Below are 24,151 nucleotides of genomic sequence, written 5' to 3' on the forward strand. Positions count from 1 at the left end.
CAAAAGCTTTGATCTTTTAGAAGTTGTACCCCCTCCTCTCCCCTTAAGTTTGAAATGGATGTAGAAAGAGAGGCTGTCAACAAGGTCTGACTCCCGCTCTGCTAGAATAGGGGACCTTAGATGTTATTGCTCTTCATCTGTACTATTGCAGCTCCACTTTGTGACCCAGTGGGGAAAAAGCTCCGGATGAATCATGTCAGACCCAATGTGATGTTGGCTATGCTGCCCACGTGCTCTCTCATCCTGTTGCTGGGTAAGTGGCAGTGGCTCTGTACTGCTGCGTGAAGTACATGATGAGGGGGAAAAAAAATTGCACCAGTTCCTACTCACCTTCCATTCTGTTCTGAGATTTCCCTCTACTTGCCAATATTTTGAGTGTCACAGAAGTATCTAGGTAGGCTTTTTCTGGTTTCGTAGGAGAAGGGGATCCGTTTTGCTCCACACTACGCACATTTGCTGGAGTTAAGCCGGAATTCGTTATTCTGGCTGGCCATTTCCTGACTTCTGGCCATATGATGCAGGCAGTTGGCTTACCTGGAACAGTGGTGCACAGAAATATCATACCCACTGCATTGTGCAGACCCTGCGAACCTGAACACTGATGTTAAAGAAATCAAGCGCCTCTATCGAGTGATATCCCTGTTGCACGTCAGCAAGCTGGCCCAGCTTTGGGACCAATGGCTGAAGACATAGGATTAAACTGCATGGTGAGGAGTGGAAGTGGAAAGAGTAGGGGCTCATCAAGTGAAAATCTTCTGTAGCGCCAGATTTCCAGAAAACTCTGTAAAACCAGATAATCTTCCCCAGACACCAGTCTTAGATGTCAAGTGGATGGCTCCACATCGTTTGTCTGTGCACACAACTGCATTTCTTCTGGGAACAGGTTACCAACACAGTTAGGGCACTGATTGGAAAGGGCCAATTGTGTTGCCTAGCGGTGCACCAGAGTCACAGGCCACGAAATCCACTCAGTAAATTTACTGTTCCTAAGCAACTGCCTGCTAAAAGCAGGGCAGTCATGACATAGGAATCCATATCATGCACCAAATTGGCAGCTGAATCAGAGACACACTGAAACGACACAGTCTTGCTTGTCACTTTGGGACTCTGGAGTCCGTTGAACCAATGTCACCTGAGATGCAATGTGCCTTGAATTTTCCAGAGATTATGACAGACTACCTAAGCAGGCAGTGAAGCGCGATACCTACTCGACAACTGAACACCTCCCACAGGACTGTCCGTTACTGACGAGATCCAATTGACATTACGCACTGGAAAGACACATACTTTCACTTGATCAGACATCACTGTACACTTGCTTTTGACAAATCCAATTCTCAATACGTTTTCTTTGTTGATCATTGTTGGAAATGGCATTTCTGCAGGGTCACTCACAAACCTTTTGCCTTCCTCCTCCTCTTTTTCTGACCTCATTTTTGCTGGCCTTAGGACTCTTCGCATGTTACCACTGCTAATCAGTCCTAAAGTGCATATGCTCTCTCCCTAAAACAAGGTGACATTCGCTCATACCCAAATGGCATATTTAATTTACTTGTAAGCCCCTGGCAAAGTGCACTTCATGTGCCCAGGGCCTGTAAATTAAATACTACTAGTGGGCCTGCAGCACTTGCTGTGCCACTCACATAAGTAGCCCTTAACCATGTCTCAGGCCTGCCACTGCAAGACCTGTGTGTGCAGTTTCACTGCCACTTCGACTTGGCATTTAAAAGTACTTGCCAAGCCTTAAACCCCCCTTTTTTCCACATACACGTCACCCCTAAGGTAGGCCCTAAGTAGCCCATAGGGCAGGGTGCTATGTAAGAAAAAGGCAGGACCTGAACATGTGTGGTTTATGTGTCCTGGTAGTGGAAACTCCTACCTTTGTTTTACACTGCAGTGAGGCCTGCTCCTTCCATAGGATAGCATTAGGGCTAACCTCACATACTGTTGAGTGGTAGATTCTGATCTGAAAGGAGTATCTAGGTCATGTTTAGTATGGCCAGAATGGTAATAGAAAATCCTGCTTATTGGTGAAATTGGATTTAATATTGCTATTCTAGAAATGCAACTTTTAGAAAGTGAGCATTTCTCCACACTCAAGTCCTTCTGTGCCTTACAGTCTGCCTACAATCTACGTCTGACAGGGGTTAGTTGACAGGTCCCTTGTGCATTTCACTCAGACAACCCCAAACACAGGCTGCTCAGTCACACCTGGACACATCTGCATACTGAGTGGGTCTTCCTGGGCTCGGAGGGTGGAGGCCCTGGCACTTACATGTCAAAGGACAGTGGCCTGCCCTCACACAATGGACTGCCAAATCCCCTACTGGGACCCTGGTAGGCAGGATGGAACTGAAAGGGGACCTTGTGCACTTCTAAGACACTCTTTGAAGTCTCTACCACTTCAAAGGCACATTTGGGTATTTAAACCAGGTCTCTGATCCTACCAACTTAGACACTTCTGAAGTTAGACACTTCTTGACAAGATACCTACTGGGAAAGGAACTCTGAACCAGAACCTGCCTGGCTGCTTAAAGGACTCACCTCACTGCTTTGCTGAAATGGACTGCTGCCTTGTGTCGCCCTGCTGGCTTCCTGCTCTCTAGCTCTGCTGAGAAGTGCCCTCCAAGGGCTTGGATTGAGCTTACCTCCTGTTTTCTGAAGTCTCAGGGCCAAAAAGACTTAATCTCTGCAAAGAACTCCTTGTGCGGCAAAAATCGATGCACAGCCTGCCGGAATCGAGGCACAGTCTGCCCCGTGGTGAGAAAATCACTGCACGCTAAACTGGAATGACGCAGCCCAGCTCCCCCAGTGGAGATCGACGCAGCGTTGTGACCGGAACTTTGACGCACGGGCCACTGGATCGACGCATTGCCAAGCCGGAACAACGCAGCCTGACTTCCTGTGAAGAGGAATTGACGCTGCGCCTGCAGTGCAACAGAAATTTCCCCGCATCACCCACCAGATCAACGCAGTTCCTGTGACTTCGTCCTGCACGCCCAGGATTTCTCCACATCATACCCGGGATGTCCAAATATCCCCACAACCCGAAGAGGATCCAGGTCTGCGCGCTGGAAATCAACGCAAAGCCCTTGCTGCGTGGTAAAGCATTGATGCATCATCCGTGTGTGCCTGGAGAAACCGACGCACACCTCCCCATTTTCCACGCATCTCCTCGTCTGCGGTGCCTTGCGGATAATTTAGATGCAAACCAGGTACTTTGCGCTCGCAAGAGACCATTGTTTTTAAGAACTAAAGACTCTATTTAACATTACCAAAGTGATATTTCAACTTGTATTTATCAAATCTTGATTGTTTTGACCTTAATCTACTCAGATAAATATTCCATATTTGTCTAAACTTGTGTGATGTATTTTTGTAGTGTTATACTGTGTTATTGCATGATTTATTGCACAAATACTTTACACATTGCCTTCTAAGTTAAGCCTGACTGCTCAGTGCCAAGCTACCAGAGGGTGGGCACAGGATAATTTGTATTGTGTGTGATTTACCCTGACTAGAGAGTGTCCTTGCTTGGACAGAGGGTAACCTGACTGCCAACCAAAGACCCCACTTCTAACAATCATTTACTGCATAACCAAAAAACTCTTGAAGAGTATGAACATAAATTAGGATGTTAAATAGCATAGTTCAGAGTGTCACAATTACTTTAAAAAATGCAAGTTTATTGGGCACTGGCAGACCTAAGTCAATCAACGTAATTAGAAAAATGTTTATAAAACAGTAATAAATGGGCCATAACGGCATGCTTAAAAACTCACCCAAATGCTGCACGGAAGACACAATCATCATGCAAAATATTTGCTACTCGTTCAAAGGTTCTGTAGTTGTCTGAATCTTTATGCTCAAAAAACCCAATAATACTTCGTTTACTGTGCTGAAAATTAAAAAATACAGAATTGTAACAATGGTTCTCTAGCATTGGTATCTACCATATATATACACACTTGGATTATATGTTCCTATAGAGTTTATTAACATTAGGAATTCCTTATTGTAAATGTACATTTCAACTATTTCCCTGCATATTTAAGACCTGCACCTCTACCTGCAAATGTGTTTAAAAATGCATGGATCCAGAATCATCTTAAATAACTTTTTTGGAAGTCACTAAAAGAGCACACAAGATTACAAGCTGTGGAGGATGGGATGGATGAGAAAGGAAATATTTAAGTATTAAAGATGACAATACTGTAGCAAAATATTATACACCTAAAACTGTCGGTTTGCAGCTTCTTCTGTCGTCTGTAGTTGGGATCGGAATATTACAATTTTAAAGTCTCCAACCCCATCGTGTTTTATGTCCTCTTTCTTGTGCTAGAGACCATTCTATTCTTCTAGTGGCCTGAGGGAAGCGGGAACGTGACATGTAAATCTGCAACAGAACTCGTAGAACGATGTTTGGAGGTAGGTTACGTTTATTGTTGACAACATTTATCTTTTGCAGAGTCACATGCTATATTTAAGACGGTAAGGCAGCAACCATTACCTTAACTAAAGCGCAGATGAGCGAGAACATGATAAAGTAAGCAATGTTCTATGAACAGTTTAACCAAAAAGCTGCCCTTTTGATATTTATGTTAACGCAGCAGGGTTTGATTGGATATGTGTGTAAATAAACTCACATAGTACTTTACAAAGGTAAGTTATGGATATGTTCCCCAAGTACGCCATGGTGCCCCCTTTGTGTGTAGACAAGGGTTTGAAACTCCCTGAAGAGTACCAATGTCACACACTTTAAATATGTTGTAAATCCATCTTTAACTTGGAAATCATATTTCCTCGAAGTGACTGAGCAAAATCGTAAAATACTTATTTGGGGTACAAAATGATTTCACATAACATATAACAAACAACCTGTGGAGACAAAGTCTCAAACTAGAAATGGACTAATGTGAACTGATAATAGTCTGTCAGCTCTTTGTGTGGTTTCCCCTATTTTTTTTACTTCTGACCTCCAGTTTGATCCTGTGCCGAGTTACGTTTTTGCTGGCTTTAGATTTCTGGGCACTTTACCACTGCTGACAAGTGCTAACGTGCAGGTACTCCCGATATAAATGGTATTGGCGATTGGTTTATCCATGATTGACATATTTGTTATACTTCATCTGCCAATACCTGGACTCTACTGCTGAGAGTCCTGACTTGCCAAGCGAGGCCAAATCCAGTCCCGGGGCCCTTGGAAGTGGAAAATGGTGTTCTGAGGTAGATAATCCACACATCGAGGCGCTGCAGCTGAAAATCGACGCAATGCCTGGCCTGCGGCAGAAGAATCAACGCAGCTCCTGTAGGACCGACGCAGCACCTGTTCCACTGCAGTTCCATCACAGCGCGTCTGGATTTTTCCACGCATCGTCCGTGTGTCACTTTCTCATCAATCCTGCACCGCAGCAAGGAACCGAGGTGAGGGCAGACATCACCTCCTTTGCCAGTAAGGAACTGGCGAACAAGTTACTTACCTTCGGTTAAGACTTATCTGGAAGAGCCATATTCTAATTGCAGATTCCTTACCTTAGATTTTTACCCAGGTGTCAGACTGGATCTGGAGATTTTTCTTCAAGCAGCACCCGGCGCCGTTAGGTGGCGTTGGTCGACTCCACGTCAGTCGTTGCCGTCGTGGCCGCGGTCGTACTTAGGTGCCACCCAGGCGCACTGAAGTCAGTTCCAAGAAGAACACTGAAATTGGTGTGCCAGAGCTAAGGGCCTGAAAGGGGAATCCCTGTCCCTAGAAATCAGTACATATGTGGGGAGGATGGGTGGGTCGGTAAGGAATCTGCAATTAGAATATGTCTCTACCAGATAAATTGTTCATCTGATAGAGATTAGTAGTTGCAGATTCCTTACCTTAGAATAGATACCGAAGCAATACCATTCTTGGAGGTGGGCTGCGAACCAAGATCATACTAAAAAGTCCAGCAAGACCAAACTGTCCAGGCAGTAATGTCTTGTGAACATGTGCAGGAATGCCCATGTTGCCTCCAGGCAGAATTCCAAGACAGGAACTCTGCGTGCTAGTGCTGTGGTAGCAGCAGTTGCTTTGGTAGAAGCCCTCAGGGAGTAGCTTTTTAGCCAATGTGTAGCACATTTTGATGCAGAACAGTACCCATTGTGAGATGGTACGCTTCTGCACTGCCTTCCCTTTCTTCGCACCCACATATCCAACAAAGACTTGATAGTCTACCCAGAAATCTTTGGTACAACTGAGGTAGTATTCCAATGATCTTTTTGGATCCAGACGGTGGAGTTTCTCCTCTTCAAGAGAGGTGTGTGAGGGTGTTTAAAAAGTAGGCAAAGTGATGGATTGGCCTACGTGAAATGGCGTAACAAATTTAGGAAGTAAGGAGGTCCTTGAACAAAGCACCACTTTGTCAGGATAGACAGACAAAAATGGAGGCTTGGAAGAAAAAGCTCGAAGCGCAGTCACTCTGCGAGCAGAGGTGATGGCAATAAGAAAAGCAGACTTGATTGTTAGGAGCTGCAAGGTACAATTGTAGAGCAGCTTGAAAGGGGCACCCGTCTTCGCCCATCATCGCCCAACAGAGGCTGGGATGGGTATTTCTACTCGGCTGTTGCTAAGTAAGTTCACGCCCCAGGAATTGGCTTTAAGACCTGACCCACTTGCTCCTGCTTACTCCCTGGTGTTAATTAGAGATGGGAAAGTGTAAAGCTGTGGATGCCCCTGCACATACCAGCGGCTCAAATAATGGTCAAATAATAAAACGAGCTCCTTGTCCAACAAGGGAAGTAACTCTTTATAAGATATTGATATTTTAAAAACCAGGGAAGGCTCCTGGGCTGGACGGGATTCCGTCTGACTGTACAAGTCTGACTTGTCACTATGGGGCCCTTATATTAACCAAGTCTCAAATGCTATTTTGGAGAATACCATGCTATTTTGGAGAATACCATGCTCCCTCATTCATGGAGGGGTGCTATAATTGTCCCTAGCTATAAAAAGGGGGACAAATCGGCTCCGGAAAACTACAGACCGATGAGCCTCTTAGATAATCTTCAGAAAAAAAATTCCTTCCAGGTTTTGGGTAGGCTCAGAGCCTGGATGGAAGAAAGTGGGACCTTAAGCCATTTGCATGCGGGCTTTAGGTGAGGGATGGCCATGGTGGACCAGGTCTTCCGCTTTCTTACAATCAAATGGAAGATCCGCCTTTGGTCCCTCATTCGAAGTTATGGGAGACTTTGGCAAAAATTGGAGTACCAGGTTCCCTCTTAAATTTGATCATGGAATTATACTCAGAGAGTTTTGCTAGAGTAAGGTGGGGGAAGGATGGAGAATTATCTGACGAGTTTCCCATTCAGACGGGTGTTAAACAGGGATGTGTTCTGGCTCCAACTCTTTTTTAACTCTTCATAAACACCTGTATTCCGTATTTATTCAATATTTTAAATAACGCCCCGAAATTGGGTGGTATCAACACACAGTGTTTGCCGATGATACCCTGCTTTTATCCCAAACTGCCTCAGGATTATCTAGGCTCTTGGAGAAATTTTCGGGGTTTTGCAGGGATCACGGCTTACAAATAAACATCACCAAAACCAAATGTATGGTATTTGGTGACCCAAAACTTAGAGCAAAGAAAACCATAGTGCTGGATGGTGGGGCTCTTGAACATGTTAGCGGCTTCGATTATCTGGGAATTAGATTAGAAAATTCCCATAAATGGCATCACATCTGACAAAGTGTATTATGTCCCTTAAACAAAAGACAGGGGGCATTTTGAGATTCGCTGCCAGAACGCTCGCCTTTCCCATGACACCAGCAGTGGATATTTATAAAGTGCAGGCCAGAGCGGGTTGCTTTGTTCAGTGCTGAGTTGTGGGGTCATGGCACGATATGGAAAGAGCAGAGAATTCTTTCATCAAGGCCCTGCTCGAGTTCCCCTACCTTGCCTATCCAAATGGATTTAAATTTGTACTCTATTGCTGATATTGCTGCCTTGAGACCGCTGCAATACTGGATTCAGAATTGGTCCTCAGGAGTGTTAGACCCCTATAGGATATGGCTAGGAGCGCTCCTAAGAGATTCTCAGGCTGAAAAAATCCCATGGTGTCAGTACGTAAAAAGAGGGTTTTTTAGACTTGGACTGGGCCTCTATTTGGCGGACCCTTTGCATCTTCGCAAGAACACTTCACAGAATTTGAAGGATGCGTATTGGATGAGTGTACAAACATCAGTCCTAGCAGCTGTTCCCTCAGGTAGTATGACAGTTTTTTGTCTTTTAAGTGTCATTATGAGTTTGTGCACTTTTTTTATATTATTTTACATCCTGTGGCACGTGCACTTTATTTAAGATTTAGATTGGGATCTTTACCAGTGCGCGATCTCACATCAAGATGGAAGCAAACTGCCAGCCTGCCAGACCTCTGCCAGATGGGGTGTAATATTAGGGAAACAATCAGCCATCTTTAATTCCATTTACCCGTATATAAAAAGCAAAGGGCTCGTTGGATAAGACCTATTTGTAACACCATGGGCATTAGGGATTGCCATCTGGCTCTCAGGATTTGTAGTACTAGTACCCATGGGCCGGTGGTGTGTGCTGTGGCAACGTTTTAAGTAGCTAAATGGCGCACTAGAGCTACTTTTGTATACTGATACAATATTTATTTAAGGGCGGAGACTGTGTTTTGATATTGTCATTTTTAAAAATGCAAATATATATTTCCATTATACTAGAATTCCTTTCAATTGGGGAGGAAAATTTCTAAGTTCTGGGAACCGAAATTTATTTACCAAGACCTATTGTGTTGCTGTTTGATTTTGATTTAAAACACAAGCTTGGTTAACCATTTAATGTTTCAGGCTTATGAATCTTAAGGAAAATCAAGCCACATGCATTCTCAAATAGAGTCATTTTGTGTTTGATTTGCACACTCTGGGCTTTGGCAATGTGAAATGTTTTTATCCTAAGGATATTAGTATTCCATTTCTATATGTTGTGTTGTGAATTATGGTTTTATGTCTGTATTTGTATTGCTTTTATGGTAGTTGCTGCCGAAATAAAGCTCAAATGATGATGATGATGTTTTAATCGAAGAAATGGAGGCTATTCTAAGAAGTCATTCAAACTTACCATCTATAAACTGTAGCATCCCTGCTATAAAAATCCCTGACATATTTAAGAAAAGGTCGCAGCCGCCCAAACTTTCCAGAGAGCCCGAACGAAAGGCAGTTGTCCCAAGCCTCAAGATTTTACCCATCCCCATGTGTCGACCATTACCCAGCGTAGTGGTTTGAATGCAGTGTTGTGTTTCACAGATGGCTCTTCTGCGGGAAAAGAGGCTTTTCGCCTTCATTTAAGTCCTGAGGTCCTGGTGATTATGAATATCTTGTGTTCCAATCGGTACAGGCCCCTGGTGGAGAATGGGGGGGGGGGGGGGGGGGGGGGGGGGTCTTGTGACGCTGCTACTCATGCACACACTGGAGTATGCACTGATAGTAAATATTGCAGCCAATACATCCGTGGGCATGGGTAGATTGTCGGCGCCGTGTGGCAATCCTGATCTGGCTTCTGTTCACCAGAAACTGGATGAAGTAAAGAGCATGGTGTTGATGTTGATGAACAAACTAACGGGGGAACCCGGTCAGATGTGTGGATGCAGATGCTCTAGGCCAAGTCTGGATGGGACCTTGCGTATCATAGGGGGTACATCTATTATTACTGTCATGCCTGAACCCAGGCCACAATCAGGCAATCAACACTTACGGCCTGTCACCACTCCCACTCCTATATATTCATCTGTTTCCCATATAAAAGGATCACAGGCCACTCTTGAGGCCGTTAGGCGTAAGTGTAGTTTTGATAATAAGGGCAGGAACCACACTGGGTCTGACAGGCCCACTAGAGTTCAATTTTATGACCACACAAAGGGCCCATGGGGGCGGCTGGCACCCTGGCTCCTGCTGGAGTAGCCATTTCTACAATACACCACTTCAGGTCACCTGATCGTGCTCTACACCAGATTGGAATGAGATGGCCAACATCTAAAAAAACAGGCCCGAGGCATAGGAAGTAAAGGAGGCACCATTTATATGGTTGAGGTACTTAAGCTGCCATTAGGGTCATTGGAAACTCAGGACTCTCTGATAAACAAGGTCATTTACTGGTTGAGAGTCCAGCGAAATTGTCTTTCTGTTGATCAAGCAGATATTCTAGAGTTGGTAAGACATAGCCAGTCTGGCTCAAAATACGATTTTTATCTCTATTTGTTTTGTGGATAGGCTGTTAGTGGATAACCTCATTGACTTTGAACTGCATACCTGTTATCTCAGGAATCCTAGGGGGGTTGGTATTAAACTTAAACTCTCCCCGCCTGCCATTAGTCCATCCACAATATGTAGAGGTCCAGCAGGTGGGAAGAATGATTTTAGCCAAAAGTATGTTTAGGCTTCGGCAGCAAACAACTCTCTCACACTATCAGATGTTGATTGACTATTCACTGACTCCTATCCAACAATTTCAATCCCGGTTATTGTGGGTAGGCCTGAGGTGTCTGATGAGCTCGTCAAGTGTAGGGAAGTTCAGCGTCCCAGGCCTAGAGCTTTGGAAATTAGTACTTAACTATCTACTTTGTCCTGGAATTTAGCTGGGCAGGAAATTGTTGGATCCCAAGTGGGCCAACTACATAAATAAGCAGGATATATGCTTATTGGTCCAGGTTTCTATTCTAGTATGTGGTGGCCCAACCTGCAGACGGGGGCCCAAGTCGTGCCAAGGGGGGGAGGGGAGGGGGGGGGGGGGTCTATGGATATTGTTAACTAAGAAATTGCAGTGCGATCACTCTTCACTAAAAATAGATTCCCCCGATATACTAGGTGTCCAGCTCAAATTTAATCAAGGTTTCAAGTTAATCATAATCAAAGTATATGCTAGATCAATGCCGACTAGAGTCTCAGACCCTGGCCCAATTATTTGAAAACATGGATACCTTGCATCCTTCCATTAACCTAGTGGTTGTAGGGGATATGGATAGCACATTTGAACCCTCCCCTTTAAGCAACGATCTAACGGTTGAAGAGGACGAATATTGGGGCATCCAACAACTGATGAACGAGCGACTGTGCACCCGCTTCCGTGCTGCTCTACAGCCGACATCACTGTGTTTCAAATATGGACTCAGGGCTTGCAATGGTCGTACACGTTCTCTCAGGCATGGCCAATGTTGGAAGGGATGAGGGTTGACTTTCGCCACAATAGCAACCATAACCACCTGTTCCTTAATTTATACAGTGGCGAATTCTGGAGGTCTCAGAACACCCACTATACTGCGGTCTCAGAGCCACTCATGGTTAATAGTTATAAACGTGTCAGCTGGCCAAAAGTGATGACTAACCCATATTTGATCAAGGGGATTTACAAACTGTTTGTTGACGTCATGGCTAACTATGAAGAGCATGAGGTCAGTATTAGTCCAATCCTCAGCATCCATGAGATGCTGATACATGAACTACAGAATATCTTCTATAGGAAGATTACCACAAAGCAACTCGCTGTTACACATAGAATTAGGGAGTGGTATAATAAGGATTGCTCTAAGGCTAAACTAGAATTAAAGTCAGCTATTGTGTCTCGTGCACAGGGCGCTATCAGAACAGCTAGACAAGCCTACAACAGGGCCATAGCACAGGCAAAGAAAAGCTTGGATGATTCAATCTGGCAGAATTTGCTCGATGCAACTTGATATAATGATAATGTGACCTTTTGGAAGTTATTGTCTAATAGACAGAGAGAGGGTGCAAGCACATTTTTTACTCGCATTCAACCAGAGAGTTGGGTGGGCCATTTTTCTAATCTTTATGCTCCGCCTTGCAACCTTATAACCCAAGACACTTTCCCTCAGCAGTTGGCCAAAATGTGTTTATTGTCCGATGTCCTAGGAATGGATGTTTGTAACCATGACGACCACATTGTTTTTACCTTGGGCAAACTACTGCTGCAATCAATTCCCTAAAATCCTCTAAAGGCCTAGGCCCAGATAAGATACTGGGGGATTTATACAAGTCTGAGCCACTAATCTGGTCCAGTTATATAAACATGATATCCAATACAGTAGCAGACGGGGGCTCACTACCTAGTACTTGGAAAGGGGACTAAATAATTCCCATTTATAAAAAGGGCGGAGTGAACTCTCCTGTTAATTACAAACACATCAGCCTTATCTATTATCTTCAAAAAATCTTTGCTAAACAGTTTTTGGATAGGCTGTTGGACTGGGCTGATGCCCATCATGTGATCTCTCCACTCCAGGTGGGTTTCCGCCCCAAACCAGTACAGTGGATCAAGTTTTCAGGTTAGCTCTCCTTTATTGGAAATATGTAAGCCTTGCCAAACAAAATTTATATGTTGTTTTTGTGGATCTTCTGTCTGCTTTTGACATGGTTCCCAGAGAAAAACTATGGGGTGTTCTAAATAAAATAGGTACTCCAGGGAACATACTCCATCTTTTAAGCTGGCTACATGAGTGCACATATGCCCAGGTGAGATGGGGAAATCAGGGAGAACTAACAGACCACATTGCCATCAAGCGGGGGGCTTGTCAAGGTTGTGTCCTGGCACCAACACTATTCACTCTATACATAAATGAGGTGGTACAAGCTGTGTCTCTTTGCCAAAACGATGCCCCCTCCTTAAATGCGCAAAAAAGTCCTATACTATTCTTTGCAGATGACTCCCTTCTCATCTCTAAGTCTCCAATGGGGCTCCAGACCCTTGTTAACAAGTTTACAACATTTTGTGCAGATCATGGGTTGGAACTGAATGCTAGCAAAACTGAATTAATGGTGTTTAGCCCAGGACCACCCACGAGATGCCCTTTTACTTTAGCAGGGGTTCCCTTGAATAAAGTCAGCTCGATAGATTATCTGGGTGTGAGGATTTCAAATAAACTACAGTGGGAGGTTCAGATCAGCAAAAGTGTGTCTCTTCTCCAACATGGATCAGGTGCCATTTTGCGCTTATATAAAAGTACTGCCACGAAAGCCGTTTCCCCGGCTATTAAGATCTATTTGGCAAGAGCACAAAATGCTGCTACCTAGGACGCTGAGGTGTGGGGATTTTGTAAAACCACCAAACTGTCTGTGGGTGAAAACAGCTTTGCCAGAGCACTACTTGCGTGCCCAGGCAGTACTCCTCTGATTCCCATCTTCCTGGACCTTGGTTTTATTCGCATCTCTGACACGATAGCCCTAAGACCGTTACTTTTTTAGGTAAGGTAATGGACCACCCCAAAGCTCACTATTTATAGGGACTCGCTTTTGATCTTCTAAAAAGACCTAATGCAGCCTCTAATCCATGGCTTAGGCATGTGTCTAACTGGTTTCGTACCCTGGGACTTGGGAATTACTGGTAGAACCCAAAGGATCTAGGGAAGGCCCAGAAACAATCTCTGAAAATAGTCTATTGGTCCTATTTTAGGAACAACTATCTCCTTGGTACATCCCATGGACGATTTACAAACCAATGTTTTGATTTTAAGTAGTACCCCGAGTATGATTCTTATTTAGATCTTATTCCCGACTCCTAGGAAAGAGTCTGTATGCCCGTTTTCGTTACGGGTGTTTACTGTCTTTCACTGGTAGTTGGAGGACACCTCCAGTATCTAACCTATGCCCAGGCTGCAATGATGTCCCTGAATCGGTCAAACACTATGTTCTTCTGCCCAGCGTATGCTCTTTCTCGACACAAGTGGATTCGTCCAGTTTGTCAGAACTTGGGCATTAGACAATTTGTTATCGCCCTTAGGATTTTAAAGAGCGATACTTCTACTGCTCTGATTCATGCAGTTAGCAAGTTCCTTGTGGCTGCAAGGCATATACGCACTCACCTTTTAAAAATACAGTAATTTGTAAGAATGTATGTTGTAGGGTAAGAGCTGAGAGACTTATACATTTGTTATTGCTAGTATTGAATGGTGATTTTTAACCGTTTTTATTATTTATTTTTTCATCCGATTTGTAAATATATGGAGCACTGTGGTTATTTGATTTGATGATTTTTTTTTATGACCGAATAAAGCTTGTGTTTATTATTATCATAATAGAAAGGGGCACACATAAGGTAAGTCAAGACCAAGTTCAAGCCCCACTGGGACATAATGAACGGGGTCGGAGGAAATAAATGGGTGAGTCCCTTAAGAAACTTCCCAACAATGGGAGACTTGAATAAGGAAGGGCGGTCAGGCAATCTAAGAAAGGCAGACATGGGCGATAAGTAACCTTTAAGGGTGCCCAAAGCAGAGCCCTGCTGGGCCAAAGAAAGAGTGAACAAGAGAACCTCAGAGAGAGGCGCAGAACGCGGATCAACAGACTTGTTGGTACACCATGCCACAAACTGATGCAAACAACAGGTGTATACAGTTTTGTTGGAAAGACGCCTGGCTGCTAAGATAACATCACAGACTTTGGGCACAAAGTCAAAACTTGTCAACTTCTGTTGCTCCATGTCCAAGTATGAAGGCAAAGACTGGACAGGTTCGGGTGGAGAACTGTCCCCTGCTGCTGCAAAAGAAGATCCTCCTTGAAAGGGCAGTCTGATTGGAGGATCCATGGCCATGCTCAGTAGCTCTGGATACCATACTCTTCGTGCCCAGTCCGGAGCCACAAGAATGACATGGGACCAGTCACTCTTGATCTCCTTCAGGACTCTGGACAGAAGTGATATTGGCGGGAAGGCATAAAGGTGGCCTGAGCTGCACGCAAGACGAAAAGCGTCACTAAGCGAGTGCCGCCTGGGAAACTCCAACTCGCAAAACAACTGACATTGCGCGTTCTCTGCGGAGGTGAACAGATCTACCGGAGGCTCTCCCCCCTGCTGAAACAGGCCTTGCAGCTCCTCCGGATTGAGATGCCATTCGTGATAGACTATGCATCGACGGCTGGGTTCATCTGCTCTGACGTTCAGAGAGCCTGCCAGATATTGAACCACCAGGATTATGCCCTGATGTTGCAGCTATATCCAGAGGCATAGAGACGTTTGACAAAGTCCACAACCCCACTCCGCCTTGTTTGTTGCAGTACCACATGGCAGTATTGTTGTCTTTGAACACTTGCACCACTTTGCCTTTCAGAGAGGGAAGAAATGCTTTCAATGCAAACCTGATCGCTCGGAGCTCCAAAAGATTGATATGGAGCCTGGACTCTGCCAGAGACCAGAGACCTCTGATCTACACCTCTCCCATGTGGCTGTCCCCATCCCAGGAGTGAAGCATCTGTCACTACTGTAAGATCTGGTTGGCGAAGGAAGAGGGATCTGCCATTGGCCCAATCATGATTCGAAAGCCACCACTGCAGGTCTTTCGCAGTTCCCTCCGGGATCTGGACCATGTCTAAGCGATACTTCCTGATGCTGCGCCCACTGGAACTTCAGGTCCAACTGCAGAGCCTGCATATGCCATCTGGCATGTGTCACCAGCAGGATGCAGGAGGCTTTGAGGCCCAGCAGCCTCAGATTCATTCCCATTGAAATCCAGGTTGGATGCTGAAACATCGGAATTATAGCCTGAATATCCCAGACTTGCTTTTTTTTTTTTGTTGGGGGTGGGGGGGTGGAATGACCAAAAATATTCTATGTCCACAACAGCTCCGATGAAAGGGAGTGTCTGAGAAGCAGTCAAGTGTGACTGACATTTATAGTGAACCTTAGTGAGTGCAGAAGGATCGCCGTAGTCTGGAGGTGGGAGACGACTTTCTTGTGGCGTGTTTGCCTTTAACAGTCACTCATTGAGGTAGGGAAAGACTGAAAGCCCTAACCTGCGCAGATGAGCTGCAACCACCTCCTTCACTTTCGTGAACACCCGAGGGGAGCTGGTAAGGCCGAAGGAGAGCACAGTAAATTGAAAGTGCCCGTGACCTACCACAAATCGCAAGTAGCGCATGTAGGCAGGCAAGACGGGTATTGGGAAGTAAGCGTCATGCAAGTCCAACACTACCATCCAGTCTCCTGGGACCAAGGCAGACAGGACCTGAGGCAGAGTAAGCATTTTGAACAACTTCTTGGGGAAGAGATTGAGGGCTCTAAGGTCTAGGATGGTAAGTAGGCCTTTGTCCTTTTTGGGCACCACAAAGTAGCGAGAATAACAAGCACAACCTACTTCTGACGTAGTGACCCTTTCTATGGCTCCCTTGGCCAACAGAGCCACAGCTTCCTCATTGAGAAGTGCCAGATGATCCTCCGGTAAGCAACCGTAGGATGGGGGCATGGCTGGAGGGGCAGTCATGAAGGGGAGGGAGTAGCCCCTTCAGACGATCTGCAAAATCCACCTGTCTGTCGTGAAGGATTCCTAGTGGAGTAGGTGATGGCGGATCCTGCCTCCAACTGGTCTGAGATGGGGGGGATGGACTAGGAAGGCTTGGAGGCTGCAGCAGGGGCAGGAGTGGACTGGGCACTCCTATAGTTCCCTGTCCCATGAGCCGGTGGGATTCCGTATCCACGTCCGTGCAGTGGCTGGGTAGAATGCACGGCTCTGTAGCTGGCACGGAAAGGACTCAACAGGACGTGTCCATGGACACGAAAGGGCCAAAAAGCAGACTGTGTTGGGTGAGTGGCAGCCGCAAGACCTAGGGACTGAGCGGTAGCCCAGGACTCCTTGAACCCCTCAAGCGCAGAGTTCGCTTTGTCTCCGAAGAGACGGGTGCCATTGAAGAGCATGTCCATGAGAGACTGTTGGACATCCCACAAAAAAAAAAAAGACGTGGCGCCTCAAGGCCTGCGTTGTGGCAACTGAACTGCCCAGTGAGTTGGTCGTGTCCAGCCCACAATGAATCGTGAACTTAGTCGCATCCCTCCCATCAGCAACGGCTTGGGAGATGATGGCCCTGGCCTCCTCCGGGACCTGCAGCAATAACTGCACGACCCTATCCCACAATGAATGGGTTTAGCGGCCTGAAAGGCATGCAGTGTTCACGGACCGCAATGCCAGACTGGAGGAAGAAAATATATTTTTCCCAAGATGATTCAGTCTCTTTGATTCCCTATCCGGGGGAGTAGATGGGAATATGCCAGATGATGAAGAAGCCTAAATGACAAGGCTCTCACATGTGGGGTGTTGGGACAGGAATTTTGGGTCGGGCTGATTGTGGCGGGCAATTGTCCTATTCACAGGACCCTCTGTGCTGGGTCTGGACAAAGTACCTAGAAGGACATCAGTGAGGGCTTGACTAAGTGGAAGGAGAAGCTCCGAAGTGGAAGACCCAGGCTGAAGCATTTCTGTCAGGAGGTTAGCCCTGACTGTCACAGAGGGAAGCTCAAGGCCAAGGACCTCAGCCGCCCTACTGACCACCATGGAGTAAGACGCTCCCTCTGTCATAGCCAAGGTAGGAGGAGTAAGCATACTAGTGTCTGGACAAGTATACAAACCACTAGCCTCGCCCAATTCCTGTGCCAGCCGAAATTATCTAGCTGGTATTCTGAAGGGTCCAGCCTCCCCTCCAATCCTTCCGCATATTCGTACCCATAATGAAAAGGGTCCGAATCCAACGTGGGGTGGGTAGGCCCCGAAATCTGAAGCGGCATCGATCAACGCCGTTCCAGCTCTGAATCGTCAGGGATGAGGTTTGGGTCGAAGTTGATTGTGGGCCCAATGGGCGTCCGGAGCATCGACATTTTAAGCCAGAACCGGGGGAATGTCCCAATGGCACGACCGGCGTCTGCATGGATCTGACAATGGACCCGGAGGGCCTCTCAGTGGCCGGGGCTAGAGCCACCAGCGCAGAACCTAAAGGTCCCCCAACCGAGCCCCCAGGCCCCAAAGGGGGTGCAGTGTGCCAAAAGATGAGGCACATGGCCTCATAAAATTCCTTAAGCTGGGCAGGGGTGGCTCCGGCTCCCGGAAACATGAGGAATCGTGGAGGAGACCCAGAAGTAGGCTCCGTGGACAGAGGCCGTGAGCATCAACTCTCTTTGCATTGGCCAAGCGACACGGTGAAGTCGAAGAACATTTAGCTTTCTTCAACTTCTTTTTCTAGTGACCTGAATGTCCAGACTGTTTCGAATGGGAGGAGGAGTGGTGATGATTCCGCGAGTGGTCTCAAGACCTTCCTCTCGAGCAAGACTGGGAGCAGAGTGCAGTCGAGCGCCGGGCCGCCATGAGCTTTAGGGACTGCTCCCTCAAAGCCTTCGGGTTCATGGCCCGACACTCGGAGCACGACTTTGGGTTATGGCCACCCTTCAGACATCACAAACACACCAGGTGTAGGTCTGTCACAGACATCATGCGTTGACAGGTGTTGCAAGGTTTGAATACGACCTTGTGACATCCCTTGGTGCACCAACAAAATACAAAAGAAGACAAAAAGGTTGAATTTGATCAAAAGGGGACCACGGAAGCTCTTCTCCTGATCTGAACATGACATGTACAGAAAATAACTTACGTCAGCGCATCTGGGTGGCACCTAAGTACGACTGAGACGTCATCACTGCAACCACGATGCCAACAACGGACACGGAGTCGACCAAGGCCACCTAACGGCGTGCAAGGGTACTGCTCGAAGAAAAATCTCCGGATCCAGTCTAGACGCCTAGGGGAAATTCTAAGGTAAGGAATCTGCAACTAGAAGTCTCTATCAGATGCATCACGTCTCCTGTGAGGAGAGAACAAAAGCATCACCTCCCCTGCGCAGAAAGGAAACAACGCATCGCCTTGATTTTACGGCACCTCACCTCAGCTGCAGCCCACATCGTCTGTTTCTGAAGCATCTCAGATACTGTGTGTTAAAAAGATACAGCCATTGATTCCTCTGGATTAAGACGGTTTTCAACTTTTTTAAAAGTGATTTTTACTTGTGTATGTTGGATTTTTGTCGTTCTGGTCTTGTTTTATTCAGATAAATATTGGCCATTTTTCTTAACTGTTGTGGAGTCCTTTTGTAGGTAGGTAGGTGTGTGTGGGGGTGGGGGTGGGTATGGGGGTGTGTGTGTCTGCACAAACACTTTACACATTGCCTCTCAGATAAGCCTGACTGCTTGAGCCAAGCTACCAAGGCAGTGAGCAGGGGCTATCTTAGTTGTGTGACTCCCTTACCCTGACTAGGGTGAGGGTCCCTACTTGGGCAGGGTGCAAACCACTGCCAACTGGAGACCATTTCTAACAGGTATGTACTCTATTGAGGATTAAAACCCTCACTCAAAGACCTGGTGGCATGATTCATCATAGGGCTCCTCCTCACATCTGAAGGCATGGGCTACAACCCTGCAAAAGCAGGAGAGCACTTAAGGTAGTAGAGAACGCACTACAGAAAAGGGGTTGGGTGGGTGTGGTGTAAATGTGTAAAAAAAAAAAAATGGGGGAGATTGATGCCTGATCAGTGGGCACAGAGGTGAGGAGTACTGTTAAACATACCTAATAGGTGGGCCAATTGACCTTTATTACTGTCGGCTAAAAGGTATATTAAAAACAGGACAATAATTCACCCTGCAAAGTCAACATGTTTCAGCTTTATATTGACCTCAAAAAGGTGTGAGTGGGCTTTCATCAGAACCTAGAAGGCAGCGGGTTTAACTCTGTCCTTATGTGACCAAGTTGGGTAAAAATAAAGGTATGAATGTACTTGACCCGCTTTAATCACTGCAGACATTCACGTCGCTTAGACCTGCACTCACTTTATGTGAGAAGACTAAGGAAGAGATAAAAAAAATATATATTAATCCGGACATATAATCAATATAATCGTTTTGACATTATAGTATCCCCTTCAAGGTGAGACGCTTAATGACCTCACCGTATGTGTATGTTTCATTTCCTTGTACATGCATCACAATAGGGGATTACTACAAGATAATATACACATCCATGTATACGCATGTGTCAATACTTCAATGATACAGCTGCATGCCCAAATTAAAGGAAGTATGCCCTCTTTATTATTGTCTTGCCTAAGAGATAGTGATTAGAAAGACACTGCAAAATGATGTGTAAATAACAACTGATTATATCATGAACAGCCATACAAATGACGCATTGTGGGGCAAATTATAATCGGCATCTCAATGCAAAAACTATTATGGCTACAAAAGGAAATGGACTCTTGTTTACCATGGTAGAAACATCCTTAGGTATTCTACAAAAAAATACACCACAGAACTAAAACCGGAGATGCGGCCATCAGCAGAGGTGCCAACGCTACGGTCACTCGCCTACATCACAATAAACTCAAGTGTTCTCTTTTCTAAAAGTATCTACTAATCAATGTAGTAGATTCTCATTGTCAATTCACCATAGTGTCCAACCCTCCTCCTTCGAACAGGATGTACCATGAAGGTACCTTGGGCTTAGCCCAGATCGAACAGCAATTTGGCTGTTGCGTGCAAATGGAGCAACACCATCTCTGGCAAACTGCCTTCTAGTGGCTAGTCATCCCGGTAAGGGGATGCAGGGATACCTTAATGTCTGAAATTGGATGCAACCACCACCATCACCTTTGTGAATACTTGGGGAAAGGAAGTGAAGCCAAAAGGAAGAACTGCAAACTGGTAGTGTTGGGATCCTACAGTATAGAGCAGACACTTCCTGTGTGACTGAAGGATATGGATTTAAGCATCCTGCAGGTTGTGGGAAAGTACCCTCTTTTTTGCATGTTTACCTCCACTTTTTGCCTGCTGTCAGTGTTTGACTGTGTTCACTGGGATACTACTAACCAGAACCCCAGTGACTGCTCTCTCCCTCTAAATGTGGTTACTTAGCACACCCCACAATCAGCATACTGGTGCCCCCATATAAGTCCCTAGTATATTGTACTTAGGTACTCAGGGCATTGGGGCACCAGGGTTCCCCCAAGGACAGTAGCATATATTGTGCCAACCATGGGAGCCCATGCAAAATGTGTCTGCAGGACCGCCACTGTAGCCTGCGTAAAAAGGTGCACGCACTCCTTTACTACAGGTCATTGCACCAGGTCACTATAAGTCACCCCTATGGTAGGTCCTGTTAGCCCAAAGGGCAGGGTGCAGGTACCTGTGTGTAAGGACACTCCTGCATAAGCAGAGGTGCCCCTATGAACTCCAGCTCCATTACACTGGACTTCGTAAGTGTGGGGAAGCCATTTTAACTGTGTACTGGACACATTACCTGTGTCCAGCTACACTAGGGTAACTCCGGACCTGGGCATGATTAGTATCAAACATGTCAGAATCATAACCCACAAACACTTTGGGGGCTCCTTAGAGCACTCTCCAGTTTTGCTCCTACTAGTCTACAAGGATTTTCCAAGCAGCCTGCGCTGCTGCCATCCTCCAGACTGGTTTCTGCCCTCCTGCTGCTTGACCAACTCAAGCAGGGGGAAGGCAGAACAAAGGATTTCCTGTGGGAGAGGAAGGCAACACCCTCTACCCATGGAAATAGGTGTGACATGGCTTGGGGAGGGTAGCCTCCCCAAGCCGCCGGTATGCCTTGAAGGGCACATTTGGTGCCCTCCATGCACAAACCGGTTTGCACCACTCCCCTGTCCATTACCACTCCAGGGGTGGTGCCCAGAACTCCTCCAGGTGGCCACTTGATTCTGCCATCTTGAATCCAAGATGTGCAGAGGCCCCTGGGCGCATCTGAGTGGCCAGGTCAGGCAGGTGATGTCACAGACCCCTCCTGATAGGTGGTCACCTTGCAGATGACCAAACACACTTTTAGAGCTATTTAGGGTCTCCCTCTTGGGTGGGTCCTCTGATTTAACATGGAAGAATCCAGCAGGACTCCTCTGCATCATTTACTTCATCTTCTGGCCACTGGGGCTGCAACTGGATCCTCCAAGAACTGACAATCTGAAACTACAGTGACGTCTCTGCTCTGCAACATTGTTTACCCAGATCCTTCCAGCAACTGCAAAATTTCCCCAGCTGAGCATCCTCTGAGGGCGCAAGTCTTCAGCCTGCTCAAGAAGTAAGAAGTAAGAAGGAATATCCCTTGGAGTGAAGGAGTCACTCCCATGCACCAGCAGGCACCAACTGCAACGACGACCGGTTACGTGGATCTTCTCTCCTCCAGAGCTGCGTGGATCCTGCATCGTAGGTGGTGGTCTGCAGTGGTCCTCTTGGTCCTCTCTACCAGCTGTCCAACTTGGGAGACGGTGAGCCATTGCCTCTCCTTGCAGGACAGTAACCCTGTGCAACAAAACTCTTGCAGCTACCAAGACTTGTTTACTCCCCCTCCAAGGGGTCTTCAGGCTTTGTGTAGTCCTGGCCCCATGCACTTCTTCCTGCAAAGCACAGGCTCCTGTCTGCTGCTCCAGCGACGTAGGACTCCTCTTCAGGTGTATTGAGTGAGCCTCACTGCGACTCTTGTGCCTCCTGACAGTGGGTGGCTTGTGGGGGCTGCTTCATCTTCTTGTGACTCTGCCAGCTGATAGGGGTCACCCTGGACTCCCCTTCTTAGGTAGAGTCCCCTTGACCTTGCTGGTCCTCTTCAGCCTTGCAAAACCTTCTTCTCTGACTCTTACATTTCCCAAGGCTTGCTGGTGGTTTTCCAGTGCCACTGACCCACTGCATCACGACCGCCAATGTGGGACATCACTTGCATGACTCCTCTTCAGCTCCTGTGCTACACTGCTGACCTTCTTCGTCCACCGCCAACCTGGTCCTGTATCCCCAGAACGGTGGGTAGTGGGTCAAGCCACAACCGGACACTCCAACTCGACTCGGTCTCCTTCCTGTGCAGGTCCTCTTTTGTCAGGATCCACCTTTGGGTTCTTCCAGTCTTGGTTGGGTCTTGCACAAACCTTTTCCAAAGTGTTCCTGTTGGGTTTGAGGTAAACCAGGTACTTACCTCTCCTCACCTGGGCGCTTGGATTGTGGGGGCCACTCTGGTTCTCACCTTTTGGGGCTCCTTGTTCCTCCAGCCCCCTTCTCCTGATTCCACATCTTTGGGCAAGGGACTGCCTTTCACATTCCACTTTCTTAGTATATGGTTTGCCACCCCCCAGGGCCTTCACTATTTGCTACTGCTTTTACCAATGCCTATTGCTTTCTATGCTAGTTACGGATTGCTAATGTGTATATATTAGTGTGGTTACTAAACTCCAGTCGGGGCATTGCCTATACAGTATTTTAGTATTTGTGTTACTATAATAAAGTACCTTTATTTTTGTAACACTTTGTGTTTTTTCATGTGTGTAAGTGCTGTGTGACTATAGTGGTACTGCATAAGCTTTGCATGTCTCCTATATAGGTCTTGGCTGCTCATCCACAGCTACCTCTAGGGAGCACTGGCTTCTTAGACACTGCTTACACTTCACTAATAGGGGATACCTTGTCCTGGTATATGGTGATAACACCATAGGTGTCCACCACACACCAGGCCAGCTTCCTACACAGGCTGACAGACATCATTCAGTCTTCCGCTTCAAGCAGTAGCCGAACCTAGAGACGGCATTTGAACTTTTCCTTTTTGAGAACCATTTAAGATAGCTGATGTCTAGGATTGGATGGACACAGCATCCTTTTAGAGGAGCAGGAAATACAGAGTAATATTTCTGGCCTCATTCCTTCTCTGGAACTGGCTCCACTACACCCTAGCGGAGTAAGATCTGGACTTCTTGCTGTAGGACTCCGAGGGTCTCACAGGAGCAACTGTAACTTGGGATGCATGGGAGGGGTTTTCTTTTGGAAAGGTAGTGTATACCCCCTTTCAACAATCTGCAAGACAAAGAGGTCATAAGTGATGGATTTTTAGACTTGTGTAAAGGAAGACATCTGCCCTCCAATGGGAGGAGGGTGTTTGCAACGCTGGGTAGGGGCAGGGGGAGGGTAGATGTTGAGAGAACTTTGACTGCTTCCCTGCAGTGGCTGGAGAGCAGAGGTGGAGGGACGGAGACAGAGGGCACCTGTTTTTCCTTTTCCACGACATCTATATTGTTTGTATAGGAAGTTCACCTGTTGGTGATGTTGTTGAGCATATTGTTGATGACTTGAATGCCAAATCCTTGTTTGGTTCTGGAGGCCAGGCCATCTTAAAGTAGCTTTATTTTCTTTAAATCTCTCCAATGCTGCATGGCTTTTGCTCCAAAAAGGCAGGCACCATCAACTGCTTGGACATCCAGGGGAAAAAACAGAACACTACATGGCATGGTATGGCACCAAATGTTGCCATAGCCCTTATATAACCAGCTTGGTCGCAGCTTGACTGTCCCCCCACT

The 24,151-nt window shown here is 46.4% G+C and overlaps 1 protein-coding gene across 2 annotated transcripts in view; it reads right to left on the reverse strand.

The window, feature by feature from the left end:
- Positions 1-24,151, reverse strand: part of ERP44 (endoplasmic reticulum protein 44) — a 1,253,443-nt gene that overhangs the window by 701,413 nt on the left and 527,879 nt on the right. For both annotated transcript variants that reach the window (XM_069219628.1, XM_069219627.1), the window contains exon 6: positions 3,783-3,898. In XM_069219628.1, the coding sequence (XP_069075729.1) occupies positions 3,783-3,898 (116 nt within the window). The remainder of the gene's footprint in view (positions 1-3,782; positions 3,899-24,151) is intronic.

This window comes from Pleurodeles waltl, chromosome 2_2 (assembly GCF_031143425.1).
Source record: "Pleurodeles waltl isolate 20211129_DDA chromosome 2_2, aPleWal1.hap1.20221129, whole genome shotgun sequence".
NCBI lineage: Eukaryota > Metazoa > Chordata > Amphibia > Caudata > Salamandridae > Pleurodeles > Pleurodeles waltl.